The 27,317-nt window shown below is 41.7% G+C and overlaps 1 protein-coding gene across 2 annotated transcripts in view; it reads left to right on the forward strand.

Annotated features, from left to right (window-relative positions):
• The first annotated feature begins 1,398 nt into the window (after positions 1 to 1,398).
• LOC148020956 (uncharacterized) overlaps positions 1,399 to 27,317 on the forward strand; it is a 132,125-nt gene continuing 106,206 nt past the window's right edge. For both annotated transcript variants that reach the window (XM_087699481.1, XM_087699480.1), the window contains exons 1-2: positions 1,399 to 1,660; positions 2,152 to 2,274. In XM_087699481.1, the coding sequence (XP_087555607.1) occupies positions 1,463 to 1,660; positions 2,152 to 2,274 (321 nt within the window). In that variant the 5' untranslated portion in view covers positions 1,399 to 1,462. The remainder of the gene's footprint in view (positions 1,661 to 2,151; positions 2,275 to 27,317) is intronic.

A 27,317-nucleotide genomic window follows, 5' to 3' on the forward strand; every position in this document is an offset into this window, starting at 1 on the left:
GCACTTTGTATTTCTTCCTAGACATAAACAATCATTTTCCTTTCTTTCCATGTTCCATGGTTATATAGAGAGTTATCTTTTCATTCTTTTTTTTAATTTCCCAAATCTTAATGTCTCAAATTTTGTCAAAATACACTTCTTCTACTCTAACCAATGCACATAAAACATTCTAAACCTAAACTAATCCTCAAGGGAGATCGAATGGCCTTCGACTCCCTCACTTCTTACCTAAAACCAAGTGACATTTCGAAGATGAATTCCTACTTTGCCACTTCAGTTGAAGCACGCAAGCGCTCAAGCTTGAATCCGTAGTCCCAGCAATGGAACCAAAATATTGTGACTCTTGTGAGCAAACCACTAAGACGCACGGAGCACTTATTGCTTCAAAGCATTTCAAGCCAAGAGCTATGGCTACCTCTCACATAACCTTGTGCACTCTTCCACGAATCCACAGATAGCTTCACGATTCAAGATGCACCCTCAAGCAAGCTCCCTCTCCAAGCTCCAAGCTTCGACCTTCACAGCTATGTGTGCAAAACGGGAGAAGAGAAGAATATAAAGATTAAGAGAGGAGAAGAATAGCTTCTCCATGGTCCCTCACATACACACACACACACACTCTCTCTCTCTCTCTCTCTCTCTCTCTCTCTCTCTCTCTCTCTCTCTCATGCACAAGAAGGAACCAAGATCAAGGAATAAAAAGAGAACAAGTTTAGCCATACATAAGAATGAGCTTCTTCATTCATTTCTTGACTTTTGTACATGCCCTATCCCCTCCTTGGGCGGCCATCCCCTTTTTGGTCCGGCCTTTGTCCATTTCTCTACTCTATTTTCTTCTCCTCCTCTATTAGCATAGGCCTCAACTCACTCCTCTCATTCTTTACAACTTGCACGGGAGAGAACCTAGTGCTTTTTTACAGGATGAATTGCAATGCACTTTGCACTTTTCTTACTAACATATTGAGGTGCGCTTATTATTGTGTATTTCTTTTACATTTGAGACTTTTTCCTACACTTTGTGTTTTCAGATATTTCTGAGTGCGCCTTTGTCTTTTGTCTTTCTCTTGCCTTGGGTCTGTCTTCTATTTTCAACTTTTTGGATTTTTTCGTATTGGTTTTCTGAGGGTATAACATATATGTTGACATGATAAATTTGAATGACGTTGGGATCGCTTTTAAGAATGGGGAGAGAAAAAACAACCCTTTCTTTTGAGAATTAAAGCAAGGACAGGAGTTAAAAAGAACAACACTATAGTGCACACTTGTTTACACTTATTTATTGTATATTTGTAAATGAATTATTAGTCATTTTTTGTATAGTTTAAATTTAACATTTGTTTAAGTTATATTCCCTAAATATGGAAGGACGGAATGTAACCAATCTTTGCCTTTAGCTCTCGTTAGGATGGCCGCCCAGCCACTTTAATTAGTACCATCTTCTCTCTCATGTGCATGCATCCGTATGGCGGCACTCGTAGCGTGTTCTTCCTTGTTTGTTCTGTACGACTGCAGTACCGTCGATGCTGCAAGCTACGTCCGGAGCTATGGCGCTCTGCGTCGGCAATGGCAGGGCAGGTGCAGACTCAAGCCGCTCGTTAATGGCAGGGTCCGAGCTGTCACAATGATATGGAAGGAGGTGGTCGATCCAAAGTCAGGCCAAGTAACCTCCTCCCCCGATGGTGCATTTAACTTTAACAGTCTAGCTAGGGGTCCCCAGTAGATAACCCGGCGCAAGCGAGCAGACGGCCTTTTCTTTCTGTGAATTAGCCTGAATGTTTCCGAGAAGATCAAATACCTGAACAAACATGCGTTACAATCGAGGCATCCCATACTTTCGGAGCCATTTTGATAGTTCTGTTAGATACAGAACAAGCAATTATGAAGCATTCTGCCATATACAGGGGCTTGTATTGTCGTTGGTTCTGAATTGATCAGGTGTCTATCAATAGAAGTCTCTTTTTGATATAACAAAAGGAACAAATATGAAGTATTTTGCCATTTATACGGTTTGCATTGTCATTGGTTCCAGGCTGAGGTGTCTGTCCGTAAAATTCTATTTCCTTGGAAAAATAATATACAAAATGGTGAAGTAGTGAAATAGTGGCTGCAAAATCATTTTGCTTGTAACAGCTAAGTTTAATCTCTTGGCAGCCCTATTATTGGAACACAGAGACAAACGAGACTAGCTGGAAGCGGCCCACTTCCATGCCAGGTGACCATCAATCCATCAGTAGAGATCATGGTGCCTTGCTTGTCGATGCCCAATCTATTGAGGTGAACTCTAACACCTATCCCTTTTTTTTTCAACCCCATGGTCCCATGGTCCAAAGATTGTAGTAGCTTTAGCCGTTGGTTTTGTTTGGAAAGTTGTTTCTTCGGTCAGAGATTTGAGTTATTGTTCTAAACATTAAGATTGAAGCTAGCTGTTTGTACTTTTTACTTCCATTCTGTGCTTGTCATTTCTTAAGATCAGCCAAAGATGACTTGGTCTGCTGTGCCATTTCCATCAGTAGGAAACCTTCTAGTTCACTTTTCTTCATTAGATGAAGCTAAAAGAGCTGCAGGAAGGCTTCCAGTTGATTTGTTTTATTAGGTGAGTTTGCATATAATGTTTTCACCAAGGAAGGTTGTCCTAGGTTGTGCTTGTGACATGTGATGCTGCTTAGCTTCACTTTTAACCATTTGGACTGATTATTTGCAATCAATGTCATCCATGTCCAAGGAATGTACCTTGCATTCTCAGCTAGGTGGAGTTGTTTCTTCAGATCCATATGAGGATTTGGGGCTATGAGGTGTCTTAAGAGGAGAGCGTTGATTCGCCAAAGAAAATGCTGACTAGAAGAGGATGTTGATAATTTTGGTAAAGAGCTGCTTGGTATCTTAATTGAGAAACCCCAAGATGAAATAGTTTTTATCTTTCTTTGTGAGGGAGATGGGCCCTTCTCACCCTAGGGTCTTCATTTTGTGTCTATATGGCTTGTGCATTGATCTAGTCTCATAAGGATGCCTTGGGAGACTCTCCATTGTCTTTGATGGTAACAGGTGTCAAGTTACCTTCGAATTCGCCTCAAAGATAACCTCGTATTATTGGTTAAATTCCTTTGGCTCTTCTATAGCTGGTAAAAGAATCACAATTTAGTCAACAGTAACTTATAAATTTCTGTTGGGGGTAAAGGCGCCTTTGCCTAGCCGCCCGTGTATTACTACATTGACAGTACCCGCCACTGTACACTGCAGGTGGCGGGCACCCGTCTCAGTCACTTATTCTTTATTCTTTTAGTGACATCTTAAATAAAGGAAGTCCCGGCCACACATTGTGGTTGTTGGAGTTCCCACTTTTGAGTCTCTCTCTCTCTTGGCTCTTGGTCTCCATCCGCCATAGCTCTCACCGCCAAGCTTCTTCCTCCTGGGTTCCACTTCCCTTTTAACTGGTATCAGAGCAAAGACATTGGAGCTTACCTGGCATTCTCTTCAACTCGGATTTGAAGAGCTTCAACCCGAGCTTCAATGGCAGCCATGGCACCTTTATTTGCAGGTATGTTTTGATATTTTGCCTCCTCCCCGAGCTTCTGGACCTTCAACGGCTTCTTCTCGGGCTGCATCAGAGCCCCCTCGACATTGCCAAGTGCCCCCGAGGGCTGTAGAAAATCCCCCAGCCCCCAGGAGCAGCCAACGCAGAATGCGACACATTTTTAGGGGGCTGGGCTGATCCCCTCCTGGCATTTCCAGCTCCTTCCCCGGCTTTCCGACATTGTTTGCAACCTTTCCGATCATCTTCCGACTCCCCGGCATTGGATCTTGGCTCCTGGTGCCGGATTTGAGTGCTTCCCCTTCAACCTTTTGTTGTATATACAGTCCCGGGACTGTCAAAATAGAGCAGCACTTGACATTTATTGTTTGATGCTACTTGGCATTGCCCGTTTGATGCCTATTGATGCCCGGTGATGCCCGGATGTTATGGGATGCTATGTCTGTGCTTTGGGACTGATTTAGAGCATATTTGAGCACCATTTGAGCTTCATATAACAGTAAATTACTTGCTATAATACAGTGGGCTGAAGCTCATTTACATGGTGTATGCATTGGTTTATGTATACAGGGTGCTCACTAGTGGTTTGAATGATCATACCGATATATTTGGAGGTTGTCAAATGCTTCTTCTTGGTTCCGGAATGCTTTTGAGCTTGTATTAAGCTCCGACTTGGTTGTTCTTTACTGGCATTTAGCTTCAGTTGGCATGCTTTGGACCGGTCTATGCCTATTGTCACTGCTTGATATGTAGGCCTTACATTTATGCTTTGGTCAGATATGAATGTCACTTGATTTGCACATGTTTGACAGTTACTTGGAGCTTCATCTTCAGATATATTCGAGCATTTTGGATCTACTGGGCATTACATTTGGTTGTCTGTTACATGCTCTTTGAATGCTTTTAGGCTTATGCTTTACGGGTCTGAGATAGCTTGGGATTATGCTCCAGATATATCCTACTAGGATTTGGCATGTCTGATGCTATGTATTTGATATGTTAGAGCATTGGTTGCTCTCTTTGCATCTGACTTCACTTCCAGTGAGAGCCTCTTGGTATATTCGGATGTACACAGAGTCTTATTTACAGACGAACTTGAGCTTGTGGGACAGTTACATGCTTGACAGTTACTTGGAGCTTCATCTTCAGATGTATTTGAGCATTTTGGATCTACTGGGCATTACATTTGGTTGTCTGTTACATGCTCTTGAATGCTTTTAGGCTTATGCTTTACGGGTCTGAGATAGCTTGGGATTTATGCTCCGGATGTACCCTATTAGGATTTGGCATGTCTGATGCTATGTATTTGATATATTAGAGCATTGCTTGCTCTCTTTGCATTTGACTTCACTTCCAGTGAGAGCCTCTTGGTATATTCGGATGTACACAGAGTCTTATTTACAGATGAGCTTGAGCTTGTGGGACAGTTACATGCATTTACTCTCTTGAGAGCTTTGTGTCTACAGTTTGTTTGTAGTGGGCTGATTTGATACGACTATTGAGGCAGGTATCTATCTCTGTTATAGGTTTGTCAGTTTTGTATGCATCTTGGATGGTTATGTATCGAGCTTCTTGCTCTATCAGTTGTGCTTGTGCTTGGTCTCTTCTCTTACCCCGAGACCCATTACATGCATGACTTCTGGTTATTGGTTTGACAGTTCTTGGTACCTTCTTGCCCCTGGAAACTCACTGTTGGATGTATCTTGTTGCCTGGCAGTTGCAGTGTAATATGTATTTGTGATTGCTTCATTTTTGGGACAGTTTTACATACTGTTGTCATTTATTATAGCAAGTTGAAATCTGCAGATTTTGAGCACTTTTATGAGGGTAATGCTCACTATTTGATGTTATCTTGGTCATATTTGGTGGATAGGTGCTTCTCTTGTTGAAATCCACCCTTTCAACCAGTTTTAGCAGTGGTTTTAGTACATTTTCTGCTAATTATAACAACGTGTAATTTTACCTTTTTGCTTTGATTTGGGATAGTATGGCTGGTCATTTGAAAGACACAACTCTCTTTAACATTGCCAAGTTGGATGGTACCAACTATGGGTATTGGAAGTCCCAAATATGACAGGTTTTGGTGCAGAAGTTGCAAATTAAACCCTTGCGTTTCAAGGGTGTCAAACTTGAGGATATGGATGATAATGTTTGGATGGAAGTTGATGAGCTATGCAAGTCTACCATTATTTTGTTACTCTCAGAAGAAGTCCATCATAATGTTGTTGAAGATAAAAATCAGAGCGCATGGGATTTATGGGAGAAGATTCAAGAGCTTTGTGCACAATAGAGTTCTGCATCACAGATGTATTGACTGAAGCAGTTAATGGACATTCACATGAAGGAGGGGATCTCCCTTTCATCTCATTTCAATGAGTTTCATGCTATCATGAAGAGTCTGTTGTCACAGGGTATTGAGTTCAAAGACAACTTGCATCCGTTGTTTTTGCTTGGCACATTGTTTGAATCATGGGATGCCTTCCGTACTACCATATGCACGAACAAGTTTGATGGGCTGAAAATCAAAGATGTTGAGAGTGCTTTATTTACTGAGGAAATCAACATGAGAAACAATGACGGTTCCCGCTCTTCACATGCATTGACCGTTAGAGATGGCAGAAATGGCAGGCATGATAATGATCATAAGGGCAAGGACTCTCAGAAGTCCAGGTCTAAGCCACGTGGTCGTAGTAAGTCCCGTGGACGGAAGTTTGATATTACCTGTCATTATTGTGGGAAAGCAGGACATATTAGACTGCATTGCCATAAAATACGCGATGATAAGCGCATGGAAAATGAAAAAGAAAAAGTGCAGGACAAGTCTTGTGAGCGCAGTATTGTACATGCAAAGTCCAGTGTGAAGATAGAAGATGTTAATGTCATGCATGCCATTGATTCAGATGATGATTACATATTTGTAGCTTTTTCATGCGATGCCTTACAGGCTTCTGAGATACATTCTATGTATGCGCAGCGCTGGCTCTTGGATTTGGGTGCATCCTTTCATATGACACCCTGTCGAGATTGGTTTCATACCTATCGTACCATGTCTGATTCCGTCCATCTTGGTGATGACAGGTCTCTTGACATTGTGGGCATTGGAGATGTTAGGCTATAGTTTCCTTCTGGCAGTTCTTTTGTTTTGCATGATGTACGCTATGTATCTGCGTTGATTCGCAGGCTTATATTAGCTGGACAGCTTGATAATGCAGGGTATTTTGTGTCTTTTGGAGACTCTGCATGGAAGATTACTCGTGGTAGGCTTGTACTTGCAAGAGGTGCCAAGTCTGGCAGCCTCTATCCCTTACTTGTATGAGGAGCTACATTGGATCATGTTTTGTCTGTGGGTTCTATTCCCCAACATGTATCCCTTTGGCATGCTCATTTGGGGCATATGTCTCTTAAAGGAATGAAAATGCTCCGTGCTTTGCAGTATCTTCTGTCTTTTGACTCTTCGCATTTTGATTCTTGTGATCATTGTTTGTATGGCAGGCAGACTAGAAATATGCATAAAAAGTTTGGTAAGAAACGCATGGATGAGCCCTTGGCTCTTGTGCACTTAGATGTATGTGGGCCCATGCCTTGTCAGTCACTTGGTGGGGCAAAGTACTTTGTTACTTTCATAGATGATTACTCATGTAAGGTTTGAGCTTATCTCATAAAGAGAAAATCCGATGTCTTAGACACATTTCAGCATTGGCTTGCATTGGCAGAGAACCAGTATGGAAAAAGGCTCAAATGCCTAAGTTCGGATAATGGAGATGAGTATGTATCACGTGCTTTTGAGCAGTTTTGTGATAAGCGGGGTATTAAGCGTCAGTTGACCGCTCCTTACACCCCACTCCAGAATGGTATGGCTGAACGCATGAATAGGACCATTCAGGAAAGGGTCCGTAGAATGCTTAGCTAGGCTGGCTTACCGCAGCACTTTTGGGTTGAGGCAGTTATTATTGTAGTGCATCTCATTAACAGGTCGCCTAGCAGTGGCATTGACTTTCAGGTTGCAGAGGAGGTATGGGCAGGTAACCCCCCCTCTTATGATCATTTGCGTGTCTTTGAATGTAAGGCATTTTGCTATGTGTCCAAGGACGAACGCAATAAGCTGGATCCTAAAAGTGTCAAATGCATTTTCATTGGCTATGGAGATGTAGGAGAGATGGGTTACCGTCTATAGGATCCGCAGGCGAAAAGTGATCCGGAATCATAATGTCATCTTTTATGAGGACAAAATGCATATGCAGCCTGAGAAAGTGGTTGAGGTATGCAGAGTTATCTTTAAGGAGGAGCCACCTGCTCCCGTTCAGCCCCCTTCATGGCCAGCTAAACAACGTGCAGCATCACTTGATGCTCATGGCCCAGATGTGAGACATGCTGATGTTAGACAGGATGTCGGTCAGGCAGCAGAGCTTGGGTTGAGGCGTTCTACTAGAAATAGATGATCTCTTGACCGTTTTGTGTCCTCTATGGATTATGTACTGGTTACAGATACAGGAGAGCCTCTTTCTTATGATGAGGCTATGTGCAGGGGTGATTGTTACTCTTGGGAGAGGGGTATGCAGTCCGAGCTTGACTCATTGCATAAGAATAAGACTTGGGATTTGGTTTCCTTGCCTCAGGGTAAGAAGGCTTTGCCATGCAAGTGGGTGTACAAGCTGAAAAGTACCTCTGGACACCCCAAGCCAGCATACAAGGTTCGATTGGTTGCTAAGGATTTTAAGCAGGAGCATGTTGTTGACTTTGATGAAATCTTTTCTCCTGTGGTCAAGATGACCACCCTATGCTTAGTCTTGGTCTTGGTTGCAGAGCTTGATCTGGACTTGTATCAGATGGATGTCAAGACGGCTTTTCTATATGGGGACTTGCATGATGAGATTTACATGGAGCAGCCTAAGGGCTTTGCAGATCCTGGCAGGGAACACCTAGTGTGCAAGCTAAAGAAGAGTCTATATGGCTTGAAGCAGGCACCTAGAAAATGGTACCATAAGTTTGACGTATTCATGCAGTCACAGGGCTACAGCCATAGTGCTATGGATCTGTGCTTGTACACGAAGAAAGCCCGTGACAGTTCTTTACTGATTTTAGTACTCTATGTGGATGACATGCTTTTAGCAGGGACAGCTCATGAGGAGCTAGATGCTCTTAAGGCTCAGCTCAAAAAGAGCTTTGAGATGAAAGATCTGGGACATGCCTCTCATATACTTGGTATGCGCATTACGTGAGATAGATCTCAGGGACTACTTTATCTGTCACAGATGGAGTATATTCATAAAGTCCTTGAGCGCTTCCGCATGCAGGATGTTAAGTCTATTGGCTATCCATTACCTTCTCATGTGAAGGTTTCACAGGTCGATTGTCCGTAGACAGATGAGCAGAGGGTCGAGATGGCCAAGATTCCCTATGCATCAGCGGTGGGCAGTCTTATGTATGCCATGATAGCCATCTGTCTAGATATTGCTTTTGCAATTGGGGTTGTGGCCCATTATATGGCTACACCTGGCAAGAAACATTGGGATGTTGTGAAGGGTATCATGAGGTACTTGAAGGGCACAACAGATATGTGTCTTTGTTATGGCAGCCAGGATACAGGAGTCGTGGGGTACACTAACTCTGATTATGCAGGACATACAGATAGTAGGAAGTCCACTTTTGGCTATGTGTTTACTTATGTTGGAGGGGCTATCTCTTGGATGTCTAGGGCACAGAAGTGCACGACTTTTTCTACTACAGAGGCTGAGTATATTGCAGTCACAGAGACTTGTAAGGAGGCTATCTGGTTAGGCCATTTGATTACAGACTTTGGTATGATAGATGCTATGCCTACACTGCATTTGGATTCTATGAGTGCCATTCAGTTGGCCAAGAATTGTGTCTTCCATGCGAAGACGAAACATATTGAGGTGAGGTATCACTTCATTCGCGAGGTCGTTGAGGACAGGTCTATTGACCTTGTCAAGATTCTGACTGAGCAGAATCCTGCAGACTTGCTCAGGAAGGGCCTCACTATCGAGTGCTTCGCCTTCCTCAGGAGATTGATGGGCATTGGTTGATGACGTCTTTTTTCCTCATCATGTAGTACACGTGTACATTTTGTATTATCTTTTTTTTTTCTCTCATTGGGGTAGATTCGCCTTTATGTGGGAGGTTGTTGGGGGTAAAGGCGCCTCCGCTTAGCCGCCCGTGTATTGCTACATTGACAGTACTCGCCACTGCACACTGTAGGTGGTGGGCGCCCATCACAGTCACTTATTCTTTATTCTTTAAGTGACAATTTGAATAAAGGAAGGCCCGACCACACATTGTGGTTGTTGGAGTTCCCACTTTTGAGTCTCTCTCTCTCTTGGCTCTTGCTCTCCATCCGCCATAGCTCTCACCGCCAAGCTTCTTCCTCGTGGGTTCCACTTTCCTTTCAATTTCTAGAAACTTGGTGGGACAATTGGCTTAGAAAGTTCTATAAAAGGGAATTAATCGGCATTGCCACACCAGGGAGATGACCCTTATAAAGTTGTATAAAAGGGAATTAATGGGCATTGCCACCCCCATCCTTGCCATCTCAAACTTTGATGCCAGCTCTCCATCTCTCGTTGCTGTCATCATCGCCATCTTGACGCTAGCCCATCAGATGCTGCCTTGCTGTCTTCATCGTCATTATCTTCACGCAAGGAATTGCATTTTGCTAACATGCCGCTGTTTGTCATCGGACAGTTGTCATGTTGCTATCGCCATCTTGTAGACAGCCATGTTTTATCCTTTGTGTACTGCATGCCTCCATTGATTGAACCCAAATTACTGGCATTTTGGTTCGTCTTGCAATTGCCATTACTGGGCGTTATTATCTGTGTTTGTGTGACTGCGCTGGGTTGCTCCATGTTAGAAATATTACTGAGTTTTGCTGCTGCCTAGCATTTCGTTAGTCTCATGAGCCATTCTATATGAGGAATTGTTGTGTTTTGGCTCTCCTACTTCTTGGCTTCTTGTCCTTATCATCCAGTATCGAGCATTAGTTGTTTACTGTGTACAGAGTCTGTTGAGCTAAAAATGCATTAGCTTTACTTAAACAGCCCCAAAACTTGCTTAATTAATGAAGAAACCTAGTTTATTTAAAAGAAAAGCGATCCTAGAGAGTTTGTGTGTTCCATAAGCAGAGACCCACTTGGGAGGGCCCAAACTTTCTATAAATACGTATGTTGCCTTTCATTCAGTAAACAATCTCGTTTTTGCAGATTTCAGGTGTTTCAGCTTGCTGCCCACACCCCGTTCGCGGAGGACATCTCAACCAAAGTTGTCCATTGTTGTCTCCATCAGTCGATGCCTGATTTTCAGCCCTCTACACGCGGTTTGGAGCTGATCCCAGTCAGGTGATTGCTGTTCCTGCTCAAACCTGCTGCCGTACAGTCAGCCACGTCATCACAGTCCTGTGTTTGTTTCCTGCAGGCTGTCGCCTAGCTGGTGCAGCTGTTGTTTGGCAGTTTTCTCTCTCCTCCAGTTGTCGCCCAGCTCCTACAGGTTGTTGCTAGGCTGTTCTGCTTGCGTTTGGTAGTTTTCTCTCTTGCAAGCTGTCCTGCCTGTGTTTTTAGTCTCTCTCTCTCTTGTAGGATGTCGTGTCTGCGTTTTTAGTTTTTCTCTCCTGCAGTCTGCGTTTTTAGTATTTCTCTCTCCTCATTGCCGTTTGCATTAGATCTAGCTTCTCACTGCTGCGTTTGCTAGTGTTCGACATTCGGAGACTGCCTTGCTGCGATTTGGGATCCATTTAGAGTATAACACACTCTCCAGCTCATTACCCGTGCCCTAATACCATGTAAAGAAATACTCTGACATAGAAACACAAATAATAATCGTATGACAAAGCACAGATTGATAAAAGAACACAGTTAGGGTTAGGGTAACTCAGAGACAATGTGTCAAGATAATATGATTGTAAAAGGACACTTGGACAAGTGAACAATTCCACTATGAGGGCATTGTCCAAGTGGCACTGTTGCATTGCATCTTGCGTGAGCATGACATCTTGCATTCCCCTTTGCATTAACATCTTGCATCACCCTTTACATTACCCCTTGCATTGGCATTCTATTCACGTAAACATGCATCTGTGCGCATTTATCCCTTTTCGGTCTTTTGGAGTGGTCTCTGAGGCATTCCCCATAGCAGTCTCTGAGGTAGTTTTTCCTTAGCTTGCTTGCCTACTTTGCTTGTCTTGCTTGCTTCATATATTTGCTATACTCTTAGTCTTTTTCCTTCTTCACCGACACCTAGTAATGGTAGGGATAGTGTGCTTGTTTTGTTAAGGTCTTGGGTCTGACCATCCTTTATCATTCTCTTGTTTGGGGCATAGATACTCAATAGGTCGAAAACTGATTTGAACCCACACTTAATGCTAAATCTATCAAATTTCCAAATTCAAAAAAAAAAGTCTATAGCTGATTCCATCTGCCTTTGTAGGGCTTGATAGGCCACTGGACAACCGACGTGCACCCTTTGTTCAATGCCTTGTTCTCTCTCGGGTGATCACTTGGGCTCCCTTGGTAAGATAACCATTGCCTCTGTAGTCTTAGTAGGCCACTGGGCAGTCGACGCACACCCTTTATCCGATGCTCTGGTTGCTTTGGGGTGGGACGCCTTGGGTAAAAGATCTTTCTCGTGGCACCGTTGTCGGGCTTGCGAGGGGGTGTTGAGCTAAAAATGCATTAGCTTTACTTAAACAGCCCTAAAACTTAAATAATTAATGAAGAAGCCTAGTTTATTTAAAAGAAACACGATCCTAGAGAGTTTCTGTGTCCCATAAGCACAAACCCACTTGGGAGGGCCCAAACTTTCTATAAATACGTATGCTTCCCTCCATTTAGTTAACAATCTCGTTTTTGCAGATTTCAGGTGTTTTAGCTTACTGTCCACACCCTGTTTGCGGAGGACATCTCAACCAAAGCTGTCAATTGCCGTCTCCATCAGTTGGCGCTTGATTTCTAGTCCTCTACACGCAGTTTGGAGCTGATTCCAACCAGGCAACTGCTGTTCCTGCGCAGACCTGCTGTTGTATAGCCTGTCACGGCATCACAGCCCTGTGTTTGCTTCCTGTAGACTGTCGCCCAGTTGCTGCAGTTGTTGTTTGGCAGTTTTCTCTCTTTTCCAGTTGTTGCCCAGCTTCTCCAGGCTATCGCTAGGTTGTTCTGCCTGCGTTTGGCAGTTTTCTCTCTCTTGCAAGTTGTCTTGCCTGCGTTTTTAGTATTTCTCTCTCCTGTGGGCCGTCTTGCCTGCGTTTTTAGTTTCTCTCTTATATTCTGCGCTTTTAGTATTTCTCTCTCTCCTCACTGTTGTCTACATCAGATCTAGCTTCTCACTGTTGCACTTGCTGGTGTTCGACATTCGGAGGTTGCCTTGCTGCGATTTGGGATCTGTTCAGAGTACGACACACTCTCTAGCTCATTACCCCTGCTCTGATCCGTGAGATACAGGAGTTCGAGGTTCAATATTCATTCACTGCATAGTGTGTTTGCTGCATGAGCATCGTATATTCAGCAATTATATCAGATCAGTTATTTTTTGTGTTCATTGTCTTTGAGTTACCCTAACCCTAATTGTGTCCTTTTATCAGTCTGTGCTTTGTTGTACGATTGTTATTTGTGTTTCTGTGTCAGAGTATTTCTTTAGAGAGTCTGTCAGAGTACTATACGCTCCTTCACCCCTCAGCTTGCTCATAGTAGTGACATTGGCTATGGAACACCTCTTTACTCCTTGAGCATGCATTTTATTACCCAACCCAATTCGTTCATTGGGTTTCCTTTCAGCATTCATCATCTTGCTTCTTCATTGGGTTTTTTTGAGCTTATTTGTAAGTCTTCTTTTTTCAGTTTTTCTATTTTTTCTGCAAACCCTAGTGTATCCTCACATGGTATTATAGCCGCCGCTCTTGTAAGAGTATCTTGAGCTATTGTGGGCAATGGGCTTTGCATAGGTGACACGAACTAACTTCGGATGCCTTAGTCACCTTCACCCTTGGAAGTTCTAGTTCCCCACTTTGTCACTTGCTTCCGAGAGACTCTAAGGCGGAGTTGTTCCCTAGAGGTGGATCTTCCCTTCCTCTACCAATTGTCACATTTACATTGCAAACATTCATGATCACAATACCTCATATTTTAGCATCCTATAAGATTAAGATGTATGTGTCTCAATGTATGTGTAGTAATGTAGCCTTTCTGAACCCAAATGTCATGGTAACTTCTTATTTCTAAGTACTATATGCATAAGGTGAAGGCCAATCCCCAAAGCAAACCAAGGGGCAAATTGGTTTGAGGACTTGTTGGTCATTTGTGATAGCAAGAGGCATTTGGATTAGTGGAGGAGGTTGAAGGAATCTCAGTGTACTCCATCCAATTGCAATACAAGGCACCAATTTTGGGGCCAACAAGGTATTCATTGTTCAAGATTAGTGGCAACTATTGAATTTCGGTTCATTTGAATTTTATTGCTTTTTGTAATTAGTGGATAATCAAGTCATCATTACCCTTGCCAAGAAGGAAGGTTAGTTTCATCAACTATCTCATCTTCTGAGAGGCTTGGGCTCATTGATAGTAGTGCAAGGATGCAAACTCTAGCACGGACTAGCTATCTTGATGTGAAAACTGGCATGGAGTATAAATCATTTTTGTCTCTACCACCATCTTTACCTATTTCATCTTTTCCATATACTTCTCCACCTTCATTCATTCCTATGTTAGGTATGCATGTTATTACTACTAAATCTCTTGAGTTTACTTCCTCTTTTCCACAAGATATTGGTGATGCTCATAATGAAAAAACTCTTCAAACTAAGTATTGGTTCATTAGCCTCCAAGAGGATAGATTTTTTACAATTTCATTCAAGAAAAGGTAACCAAAAGTTGCATGAATCTATGGTGAGTGCTCCTTTTTCATCTTTTCCTTCAGCTTTTACATCTCATGGTCAATTTGATTTTGGTGATTCATCTTTTTCATCATTTGCATTTAATGGACAAAAGGAATCTAATAAATTTATTGCAACTACACAAATGACAAATCCATTTAATCTCCCAGCCATCCCACCCACTAGTTCCGTTACAATTTTGTTTCAATCTTCATTAAGTGCACCTTTGATGTCTTCACACATCATACCGAGGAGTCCTTCACCCGTGGGCACACCCCTTTAGGACATCATCTTTGTCTTAGTTGAGTGGTGTCTTCAGTTGGAATAGACTTTCACCAACCCGCAAAAACGTTTTTTCTACTTGCATGGGCAAGTTTTGCCAAGTGGCAACCTTCTAATCCCATTTTTCAGCATTATCCAGCTTATTAAATTAATTTTCAAAATGTTAATTTTGAAAATTAATTTAATAATTATTCTAGTTCTCATTAAATTAATTCCACCAACTACTAATTAAATTGCCTTTGCCAATTCATCTTCCAAGTATCCTTAAGCAGTTATTGGCTCTTAGACTTGTTAGCAGATTAGTTAGTTCGTGGCTGAGTCTGTGTATGTGGTATAGCAAGCAGGGCATTAACATTTTTAAAATTAATTTAATAATTATTCTAGTACTCATAAAATTAATTCCACCAACTAATAATTAAATTGCCTAGGCATTCATCTTCCAAGTACCCTTAAGCAGTTATTGACTCTTAGACTTGTTAGCAGATTAGTCAGTTCATGGCTGAGTTTGTGTATGTGGTATAGCAAGTTGGGCACCAGAGATATTAGGCATTTTATTTGTCAGTATTTATTGTGATTTGACATTATTTACAGCCAGTCGGCGAGCATTTAATGCTGGCCGACCAGTCATATTTTATGGCATTTCTTTGTCTTATATATTCTCAAGCTCCTTCCACATTTATTCATCACCTGACAGTTCTTAGGGAGAGGGAGCATGTGCCAGTGCCCCCATAGCCGGTGACTCACATTGCTTCTGTATTGTCTCATGTCTTGGTATATGGATTCCATTTCCCAAGCATATATCTGAGTTCTCATCTGTATTGTGTTTTCTCTTTCTTTCCTTTTGTCTTGTGTTCAATAGTTTATTTCAGCACATGTTTATGCTTCCATTGCTGCACCACTTCTGACATGGCATCACATTTCAAGATCGGTGCTCCCGTTGTGTTTTCTTGCCGATTTCAGGACTGTTTTCACCCTTGTTGATCAGGCAAGTGCTGCTCCAACCAAGCGACCTGTTTTACCTGCGTTTTTTGCTGATGTCAGCATTTGTATAGCCTGCGCGTCTATTTCAGCCTGTGTTTTGGTGCCTCTGCATCTCCTCCTAGCTAGATGCTTGCATTATCGGGTCGTTTTTGCTGTTTTTCTCAAATTTTGATTGATTTTTTGACTTTTTGCAGCAGCTTTTGTCTTATTTTGGTCAGATTTTGGGTTATTTTGTATGTGAACTCTTGCTTTTTGCAATTTGTGCTCGTGTTTTGGGCGTGTTCCCTCTCCAAATACCTTCTTTTCTCTACTTCTCTTCTAAATCCTCTATAGATGGCTCCTCCATACACATCCACTAATGACAAGCTCCATGGACTTGATTATCATACGTGGAGTGTAGTAATGAAGGCCTGGTTCATCCAGAAGTGGTTATGGTACGTGGTTTGCGGAGCTATTGCATGTCCTCAACGGCCTTCTCTTGTTCCAACTGATTTTGATGAAGACAACCATGAGGAAGCAGTGCTTACATGGGATTTGGATGATGCCCGTGCTTACTCGGCCTTGCTTCGGTGTATTTTCAAAGAAGTCCTATCGGCGGTCACCTCCTACAGAACAACTTCAGACGTATGGTTGAAGGTTATAGCTGATGTACGAGGCTCCTTTTACCATGAGGGCCGTTACTTTCTATGGCTAGCTTTTGCAACTGAAGTTTGAAACCAAAGATACGATTCAATCATTCCTACTTTGAGTTACCCAGGTCCAAGACGAGCTTTGAACTATACAATTTGCCTTATCAGAGGCACATCTTGTTGGTACGGTACTCTACTAGCTTCCTCAGGAGTTTGATGGAGTGGCGAATGCTTTATGGGCGCAGATCTCTATGTCTTTTGTCAGTTTTCTTCATATGTTCTCAATGTTGCTTGAGCATGAGTCGACTTTGCGCCTACAAGGGCGGCTTTTGTCACATTATGGAGGTTCAGGTGAGGCTCTTGCGCTTCAGAGAGGGGTTCGAAGATAAAGAAGTCAAAGGCCTAGTGTTACCACAGTGGCAAGAAGGGCCATTTACGGAAGGACCGCAAAGAGTTAGCGGCTTCTAAGAAGAAAAATGAGTAGAAGATGAAGCGGGATGTAGACTCCTCTGATGATGAGTCATTCTCTGTCTTAGATTTGGACTCAGATCCTCTGGCCAAGGCGAAGTCCAAGGCATGGAAGGGATCCTCTTCTTCGAACTGTGGGAAGGGCTTGGTGGCCCTTTTCTTAGCTGCTTTCTAGTGGTGGTGATGAGGTTATCCGTCACGACTCTCCATTGCTAGAGGGAGTGTGAGAGGGTGGTGAGATGGGGTAGTTGCGCCTCATCTATATTTTTATATAGATGCACAGGATCTAGAGAGGGACGTTGCTGACGCATCGACCAAAGTTTTGCAGGCTCAAATCCTGGAGTTGGGATTGACATCTAGGTTCATGATGGGCTAGTTATTTGACAGAGCGGGTGGCTTTTGTCTAGAGCTCAAATGAGGGGACACTTTGGCGGTTTGGCAAAAGGAGGGGAATTCATGGTCATTTATGCACTGTAGCATTGGTGACAGGATGGTCACGTGTGCTACATCAAAGGCATTGTTGACAGACATGAGAACTGCTAAGATTCTTCTTTATTTTCAGGAGCTGGTACGATCGACATCGACATTAGGTTCTCTCCGAGGCACCTTGGTGGTGGCTTGCGCACCCACTACTTGAGTATCCACTTGGGTGTCCATGGTTCTACTTTGACGGACATTGTTGTTTGTACTATGATGAGACATTCTCGTTATATATTGTATTGTATCAGATCACCCATGATCTGAGAGAGGGTGTTAACAGATTAGTCAGTTCATGGTTGAGTCTGTGCATGTGGTACAACAAGCTGGGCACCAAAGATATTAGACATTTTATTTGTCAGTATTTATTGTGATTTGGTATTATTTGCAGCCAGTCGGCGAGCATTTAATGCTGGCCGACCAGTCACCAGTCATATTTTATGGCATTTCTTTGTCCTATATATTCTTAGGCTCCCTCCTCCACATTTATTCATCACCTGACAGTTCTTGAAGAGAGGGAGCATGTGCCAGTGCCCCCATAGCCAGTGACTCACATTGCTTTTGTATTGTCTCATGTCTTGGTATATGGATTCCGTTTTCCGAGCATACATGTGAGTTCTCATTTGTATCGTGTTCTCTCTTTCTTTTCTTTTGTCTTGTGTTCAGTAGTTTATTTCAGCACATATTTATGCTTCCATTGCTGCACCACTTCTAACAAGACTAGCATTAATTAATTAATTAATGGCGAGTCTCTAATGTTACCATTGACGTTAATGGCCAATAAATAGGTCTAGGCCCAATTCTAACACCAAGTACAACCTAGTACTTGTCAGGCATAACTTATTATAGCTTTTGCCTTTGACACCCATTGTATCCATGGGATCTTTGGCCTGTTACCATGATATAACTGCCATGTGCATCACATATACTACACAACCTTGCACATTTGATTAATATCTTAATCAAATGTTATCGGCAAGATTAGAGCATCTCAAAATTTCACGTTTCCATGAGAGATCTTACCCTTGAAATCCTTGCAATCATCCTTGATTGCACTACATTGTGCCAAAAGAAAAGCATATTGCACTAGAATTTCCATAAGGCATCATAGTCACAACATTGGCTACTGTTATTCTAATGGCAAGTGTGCAAGGATCGAGATAAGAGTGTAGATCAGATTTAGTGTAGAGTTCAGAGTAGAGAGTGAGTAGGAGTGAGAGCACGAGGTTTTTTTGGTACAATGATGAGATGTACCACTTTAGGTTTTGATAATATATATAAAGTATAAGTGGAAGGGTGCGTGCATACCCGAACATCGTAAAAGACACGATGAGCCTTTATTCATAACAACCTCCCACCTAAAGGCAATGTGTTTGAAGGTAGAGGAAAGAATCAACTAAGTCTATGTATGTACAAAGCTGAAATACATATATATTATTTAACCCCCATCATCTGGCGCCAATCAGCAAACCGCTCTGTTGGAAGACCCTTCGTAAGAAGATCTGCAGGATTATCATCTGTATGTACTTTGACAAGCTCAATACTCTTGTTGTCAAGTGCATCCTTGATAAAATGATACTTCACCTGTATGTGCTTTGTCTTAGCATGAAAGACAAGATTCCATGCTAGCATGATAGCACTTTGACTATCACAGTGAAGGATAGAAACCCTTGTAATGCCAAGCTCTCTCATTAGACGTGAAAGCCATAAAGTCTCTTTGCATGTCTCAGTGGCAGCCGCATATTGTGCCTCTATAATAGACAATGCAATACACTTTTGCAGCCTGGATATCCAAGAAACTGCTCCCCCTGTGAACGTGAACACATATCTTGAAGTAGACTTCCTATAGTTAGGATGACCAGCAAAGTTTGCATCCATGAAGCCAACAACATACGACTTCTCCTTCCCAAAGCAGATACACAAATCCTTTGTGTCCTTAAGGTATCTCATGATACTCTTCACTGCTTCCCAATGCTTTTTGCCTGGATATGCCATGTACCTACTAACCACTCCCACCGCAAATGCAATGTCAAGACGTGTAGCAACCATAGCATATCAAGCTACCAACAGCTGAAGCATAAGAAATCTTGGCTATCTTAGCCTTTTCATCATCAGATGTAGGGCTGTCATTTGCACTAAGTTTCACATATGGAGGCAATGGTGCACCAATGGCATCCCCTCCTCCATATTGTAACATTGCAAAACCTTAGTAACATACTCTTGTTGTGACATATAGAGAAGACCCTTTGATTTGTCCCTGAGTATACGCATGCCAAGAATGTGATTGGCCTCACCAAGATCCTTCATATCAAAGCTACCATGTAAGGTTTTCTTTAAGGAGTCCAAGGCATGAACATCCCTGCTTGTAATCAGCATGTCATCCATATACAAAACCAAGAGAATAAGGCTACCATTTGCTGCCTTCTTGGTGTAAAAGCAATGATGAACTTGAGACTAATGGAATCCTTGAGATTGCATAAATGTATGAAATTTATGATACCATTCTCGTGGTGCCTGTTTCAGCCCATACAAACTCTTGTTGAGTTTATATACCATGTGCTCTTTTCCCTTTGCAACAAAATCCTTAGGCTGTTGCATATAGATCTCCTTATGTAGATCACCATGTAAGAAGGCTGTCTTGATATCCATCTATATGAGTAGTCATTTTGACTACGGGGGAAAAGATTTCATCAAAGTCAATTCCATGTTCTTGCTTGTACCCTTTAGCGACCAGTTGTGCCTTGTACTTTGGCAAAGAACCATGAGTGACTTTCATTTTGTAAATCCATTTGCATGGTAGCACTTTTTGCCTTTTAGGCAAATGCACCAAATCCCAAGTGCCATTTTTCATGAGAAATTCCATCTCTGACAACATAGCCTTATGCCATTTCTTCTTGTCTTTTTTGTCCATTGCTTCCTGGAAGCATGACATCTCACCACAATCTGTCAACATGATATAATCGGCCACATAATTGATACAAGGAACAAATCTATTTGGCTGTCTTTGCACTTTGGTCGATCTACGGACCCAATGATCAAGATTTGGTGGCTATTCAGTTTGCCAATTTGCATTAACAGCTTGCTGTTCTGCAGGGTCAGCATGCTGTACAACTGGTTTTGGCATTCGCTTGTGCTGAATTTGTGGTACATCATTGGCAATATCTTGCTTATCATTTTCAGCATTATTCCTTGCATTTTCAGGGACATTTACAGCAAGTATTTGCTGCTGTACGGGCATCCTTTGCTGTCCTATTGGTATATCCTCTCGAAATACAATCCTTCTGACCTCTTGTGTCTTTTCAGGCTGTTTGTGCATGCGATCTTCCCGGAAGATAACATCATTGTTGCGTACTACTTTTCTTTTCTCGGGATCCCATAGTTGATACTCCATTTCATCTTCATCACCATATCCTAGAAAAATACATTTACAAGACTTCGGCTCAAGTTTGCTATGTTTTTACTTGTGAATGTGCACAAATGCCTCGTAGCCAAATACTCTCAAGTGAGTATATGAAGGTGGCTTGCCCCAACCACCCTTCTAGAGGGACTTCCCCCGCTCCTTCTCCAAGACTTGTTTGGTGATCGATTAATCAAGTATACGGCTATCATAACAGTCTCTGCTTAAAAATCCATGACGTAGAGCAACATGTGACAGCATTGTATGGACCTTGTCTTTGTTGAGCTAAAAATGCATTAGCTTCACTTAAACAGCCCCAAAACATGCTTAATTAAGAAAGAAATCTTGTTTATTTAAAAAGAAATGCGCTCCTAGAGAGTGTCTGTATCCCATAAGTACAAATCCACTTGGAAGGGCCCAAACTTTCTATAAATAGGTATGCTGCCCTCCATTTAGCCCTAATCTCGTTTTTGTAGATTTCAAGTGTTTTCATCTTACTGCCCACACCCTGTTCACAGAGGATATCATAGTACAAGCTGTCGATTGCAAACTTCACTTGTTTGGCGCCTATTTCTAGCCCTCTGTCTTTAGATTACTGCTGTTTCCAGCCAAGCGACTATTGCTGTTTGTCACCCAGTTGTCGTACAGCCTGCCACGTTAGCATACTATTGCGTTTGCAGGCCCCAGCTATTGCCGTGTAGATTTTCTCTCTCCAATTGTTGCCATTATCTCCTTAGCCTGTCATTGCTGTTCTCTCTTTTGGCTTGCGTTTTTTGTTTTCTCGCTCTTGTAGCTTGCGTTTGCTGTTTTCTCTCTCTTGCAATCTGCGTTTACTGTTTTCTTTCTCCTCACCTACGTTTTTAGTCTTTCTCTCTCTTGCGATGTTGTTTGGATCAGATCCAGCCTTCCTTGGTTGCATTGTTCATTCAGTGCATAGGGTGTTTGCTGCATGAGCATTTTATATTCAATAGTCATATCATTTCATTCATTCTCTGTGTTCATTGTCTCTGAGTTACCCTAACCCTAATTGTGTTCTTCTATCAGTTTGTGCTTTGTCGTACGGTATTATTTGTGTTTCTGTGTTAGGGTATTTTCTTCATAGTCTTGGATGGTCCTATTCATATGCTCTGCAACACCATTTTGGGGTGGATTTGTGAGGGGTGGTGAGCTCCCTTTTAATCCCTTTGCTGTCACAAAAGTACTGAAAAGCTTTGGACACATTCGCTGCCATTGTCAGAGCGAAGACACTTTAATGTCTTGTTGGTCTGGGATTTTCAGCAAGTGTCAAGAATTTTTTAAATTTATCCAAGGCTTTAGTCTTTACGACAAATTGGATAAACCCATACTTTGCGTGTGGCATCATTAACAAAAGCAATGAAATACTTCTTTCCCCTTAGAGATAATCCTAGCATCTAACATACATCTGAATGTACTAACTCTAAGGGTGAAGACTTTAGAGAAAGAGATTTTTAACGTGACGTTTGAGCATGCTTATCATAAATATAATGATCACACTATTCAAAATCAGCATATCTCAAAGATGGCAAATAACCCAAGCGAGAAAGCACTTTCATTCGAGTCTGACTCATGTGTCCCAATTGGCTATTCCATAAAAACACTTGGCTGCTTGGTTATGGCGACCACATGGTCACACACGCTAGATACATGCAAAGGATACAAAGTATCACTTTTGGAGCCCTTGGCAACAATGCGAGAGCCCTTACAAAATTTCCATTTGCTGTCTCTAAATGTGGTGTGATAGCCTTCGTCATCTAGTTGTCTTGTGCTTATCAAGCTCTTCTTGAGCTGAGGTACATGCCTTACATTATGCAAAACAAACATGGAGCCATACTGAAATTCCAATTTCACATTGCCAATGCCTGCAATTTTACATGCATAGTTATCTCCCAAGTGGACAACATCATGTGCACCACCATTATAGTTAGAAAACCACTCATGATTTGGTGTAACATGAAAAGGCGCACGTGAATGAAGTATCCAAGGGTGCATGTTATCCTTAGAATCTGTAACCAATGCATGTGCACTCAAAGAAGCAGCAAGAAGTACATCATTCTCATGAGTGATAGCATTTACCTCTTCTATCTTCACACTGCTCTTCTTTGCAGGCTGGCTATCCTTTTTCTTAGCCTTGTTGTCTTTAGTGTTTTTGTTTTTGCCTTTCTCTTTCTTCAATTGAAAATAGTTATGTTTGTAGTGCTCTTTCTTGCCACAATGATGACACTCCACATTTTTGCCACAAGACTTACTGCATGCTCTATTCATTGTTGTGGCACTTCACATTTTTGCCACAAGACTTATTGTGTGCTCTATTGTCAGAATTGCCCTTTTGCTGAAATCTGCCCCTAGTGTGCAATGCGTTAGAAGACTTGTTTGCTGAATTATTTTTCTTGTTGAGTTTTTCCACCAACAAAGAACTCTCCACATTAGAATATAACAGCTGAGCATTTGAGTTACTCAAGGCTGTCCTGAAAGTATCATAACTTTCAGGCAAAGTGTATAGCAAGAAGATAGCCTTGAACTCATCATCAATATGGAAACCAAAGCAATTAGTTGACTGAAAATTGAGTTGAACTCATTTAAATGTACAGACATGGCTGTACCTTCCTTCATGCAAAAGTCCATCAACTTTTTCAGCCAATACACATTGTTGGCACTTTTTTGAGCATATAGTTTGTCAAGTCTTTGCCACATTGCATATGTTGAATTCAGCTTCTCTATGTTAACGAGCAAGTTGATTGACATTGAGAGCTCAATGGTAGAGCATGCAAGCTCATCCAAATCATCCCACTCTTCTTGTTCCATGCTTGCTGGTTTTATTTCCTTCACTTTGATGGGCTTCATGTGTTTCTTTTGCACCAAGACATTGTAGCACTGATTTTGCCATATTGCAAAATTATGTGCACCCTCAAGCTTCTTGGTGTGCAAAAGATTGATGCTGTCATTGTTTCTAGCCATGATTTGCAGTACTAAATTGACTCAAAAGGTCAACAAATGCAAGCCCAAATGTCACGCAAGTGACTAGGTACATTGTAAGTACCAACCAATAGTGAAAATAAAAAATTGCAGAAATCTCAGATCTGCAATTTGATTTCCAGAATTAGAGAATGTCTGCTATGGCACTCCATGAGCAATTCCAGCCCCATTTAGAAGCCAATGCGCCCATTACATGTGAAATCCCCAAACTTTTGCTGCAATTTGTGCTCCAAATGCATTTTTGGGTACAAATTTGACGATCTCGATCAAAAGCCCCAAATTTTCAAAGGCAAATTTACCCAAATTGCATCAATACATGTATCCAAGTAATATACCAGGCAATCCTTGCACAAATTAAAGAAACTCTGCAAAAGGCCCAATTTTCTTGGGTCTGATGTGCACACATTTCAGTGAAATTGGAAAAAAATTAACTAGAATGTGAAAAACCCCAAAATTTATCGGGCAAATGTTTGCCGATTTTGCAATTTCTGAGTCAGATTGTCTAGTTCTGCATCAAAGTCTTCAAATTTGGGAAAAGCCTCAATTTTTTGAGTCAAGATTGCACAGTGTGCATGTGCACGCAAACGCCCAATAGTGGGAGGAACAAATTTGAAATATTAAAAAAAATGGCAGAGAATCAATTGTAGATTTGTGACCCGTGGCCCGTCTGGTCACGGTTGACCTATCGCGTCAGTTGCATCCTGTCACAGCTTGGTCGTTGCAGCCCATTATCTGCATAGGCTTGTCGTGCGTGACTGTGCCACCTTCTTGTCGCCTACCTCGTCACGTGCTACCTGGCCCTTGCTCGTTGTGCCTGTTGACTTCAAAATCCATGCCTGCTGGTTCGACTGGTATCACGTGCTACTTGGCTCTTGCTTGTTGCGCTTGTCGACTATAGAATCCATGCTCGCTGTTCCGACTGCTTTCGTTAGGTAGTTGATTGCTGACTTTGACTTGCACTTGCTGAGCTTGTGTACATCTGTTGATTGTCTTGAGATGTTTGCACACCTGAGCTGCCTCTTGCCTGCTCTGATACCAGTTTGATGGCAAGTCTGCAAGGATCGAGATAGAGTGCAGATCAGATTTAGTGCAGAGTTTAGAGTAGAGAGCGAGCAAAAGGAGTGAGAGCATGACACCCAAAGGTTTTTTTGGTACAATGACAAGATGTACCAGTTTAGGTTTTGATAATATATATTAAGTACAAGTGTAAGGGTGTGTGCACACCGGAACATCGTAAAAGGCACGATGAGAATTTATTCCCAACATGTCCAACCATGCCATATTCTCAAACCTGCTGAAAATTTCCAGCCAGCATATACATAATGTAAAATTGAGAATTAGTCCAGAACTGTTGCTAGAAATCCATTGGATGCATCCATAACTCATGTTTCTCAACTCTTTTGACTTCACAACCACAGTAAAGCATATTCTCAGCATAAAACATGGCTGAAACTATCAATGGCATTTACTAACATGCTGCTATCCATTGAGCTAGCTGTAAACCATTGAAAATCGAGCATAATCTGATCATAAACTGATCACTTGCTGATCTGAGAATTGATCACAAACTGCTGCAAATGTGATCCTAAACTAATCACAAACTACTTGCAAAAACTAATCAACAATTGATGCAAAAAACTCATGCAAAACTGATCCCAAAAGTGACCATAAATGGTTCTCAATTTGATAAAAAACTGAGTTGAAACTGATCAGAATTTAATCTCAAAATTGAGGCAAAAGCTCATGCCCAATTGATCATGAACTGATCCCAAATTGATGCAAAAGTATAGTTTTAGAGCCCCGGTAACAACCATACTCATTTGCATACATCTTACAATGACTAGTACACTAAGTAGTGATCCCATGGTTGACATTCTGTCAACACAGTATGAAACTAGCCTTCCTCCTCGGATAGGATGGTAAATAATCTGATTAAGCACTATTTACAGCAATTAACAAATTCACAAAACTGAAATGCACACTTTACTATATAATCTTGGACATTGGATACCCTATTGGCCCCAAAATTGGCACCCCTTTCGGTATCTGTTTAACTTAATTGACGGAGAAGTTGATGTACAATGGAACTCTCCCAGTCCCTTTCGGTATTCCAACCTCCCTTGCTGTCCAAAATGACTAGTAAGTCTTTAATCTGATTTGCCCTTTGATTTGGGCAGTCAATTGGCCTTCATCCGCTTTGATGGAGATGGAAAATGCCCCAAATTCATTGATTTGCTGGTTCTTCCACTTGAATTTGACTAAAAATAGCTTTAGCCCTGTTGAATCCAAGTCTTGGAGCTTCCAATTTCTAGCATGCTTCCCAAGGTTGTTGCTAAACCCCAATTTTTGCTGCAGATTAGGTTTTACATTAGAGAAATTTGAAATTTCTCAGCCTTTGGTGATCTCAATGCTGTAATCTTAAGAGCAAGGATTAGAAAGGTTGGGAGATGAGAGAGAATGTTGAGAAGAGAGAAAATTCAGACTTTCTTCGCGAAGAATTGAAGAAAATCAGTCATTTACTACTACTGCCCTGTCTCAACTGCAGCCTGTAGATGTTGTTACCTGCTGTTGATTGGTCTTCTTTTGCCCCTCGCTACCTCAGAAGGTCCTCCAATGGTTGCAAATCAAACCATAGCATCTCCTCCCTCTCTCTTGCAGGCTGAATACACTAAAATGCCTTCCAGATGTTAAGTGAGGTTTCAAAAATACATGTCCTCATGACAGCCCTCCCTCTTGAAATCATTGCAATCATCCTTGATTGCGCTGCAAGATGTATCAAAAGCAAAATAGTGGATTGAAATTTCCACAAGGCATCATAGTCAGCACAACATTGTGCATTATTGCTTAACCATTCCATATGCCCAACACATACTACAGATTACCAGCCAATCATAACATAACATAAGACTGCCAATGAATCTTAAAAACATTGCCAGATTATCATGTGACATGTCTATTTCTCATGAGCTCAACTCATCTGGCAAAACCAAGCCATATCATAGTATAAACAAGCATAAACCATGGCTAAAACATCAATGGCATCATAACATATGCTGTTGTCCATGGAACCAAATGTAAACCATTGAAACCTGAGTATAATCTGATCATAAATTGATCACTTGTTGATCCGAGAACTGATCATGAACTGCTGCAAATGTGACCCCAAATTGATCACAAACTCATTGCAAAATTTAACCAGCAATCAATGCAAAAATTGATGTATAACTGATTCCAAAAGTGACCACAAACTGTTTTGAAGCTGATAAAGAACTGAGCTGAAACTGATTAGAATTTACGTTTCAAAATCGAGGCAAAATTCATGCCAAATTGATCATAAGCTTAATGTAAAAGTATAGTTCTAGTTCCTAGGTGAAACTTGTACTCATTTGCATACATCTCATAGTGACTAGTACACTAAGTAGTAACCTCATGGTGGCAAACATACTGTTAGCTCAATATCTTGGATGCATGCTGAATACACCTGAGATCCACTACATACGAGAGTTGTCCATAACTAGAGGAGTGAAAGTGCTACCCTTGAGCATCAAGCAATACTCCGGATCCTTGCTCTGCTGAACTTGATGAAGCCTGAACTAAAGTCGGCTCTAATTGAAAGGCATCCAGATAAAGCTGCAACAACTGAGGATGGTCTGTCAAGTCATCCTTTTCTATCCATTTGGCATC

The sequence above is a fragment of the Lygodium microphyllum genome, chromosome 18 (assembly GCF_053477565.2).
Source record: "Lygodium microphyllum isolate KBCC chromosome 18, Lygodium_microphyllum_v1.1.10, whole genome shotgun sequence".
NCBI lineage: Eukaryota > Viridiplantae > Streptophyta > Polypodiopsida > Schizaeales > Lygodiaceae > Lygodium > Lygodium microphyllum.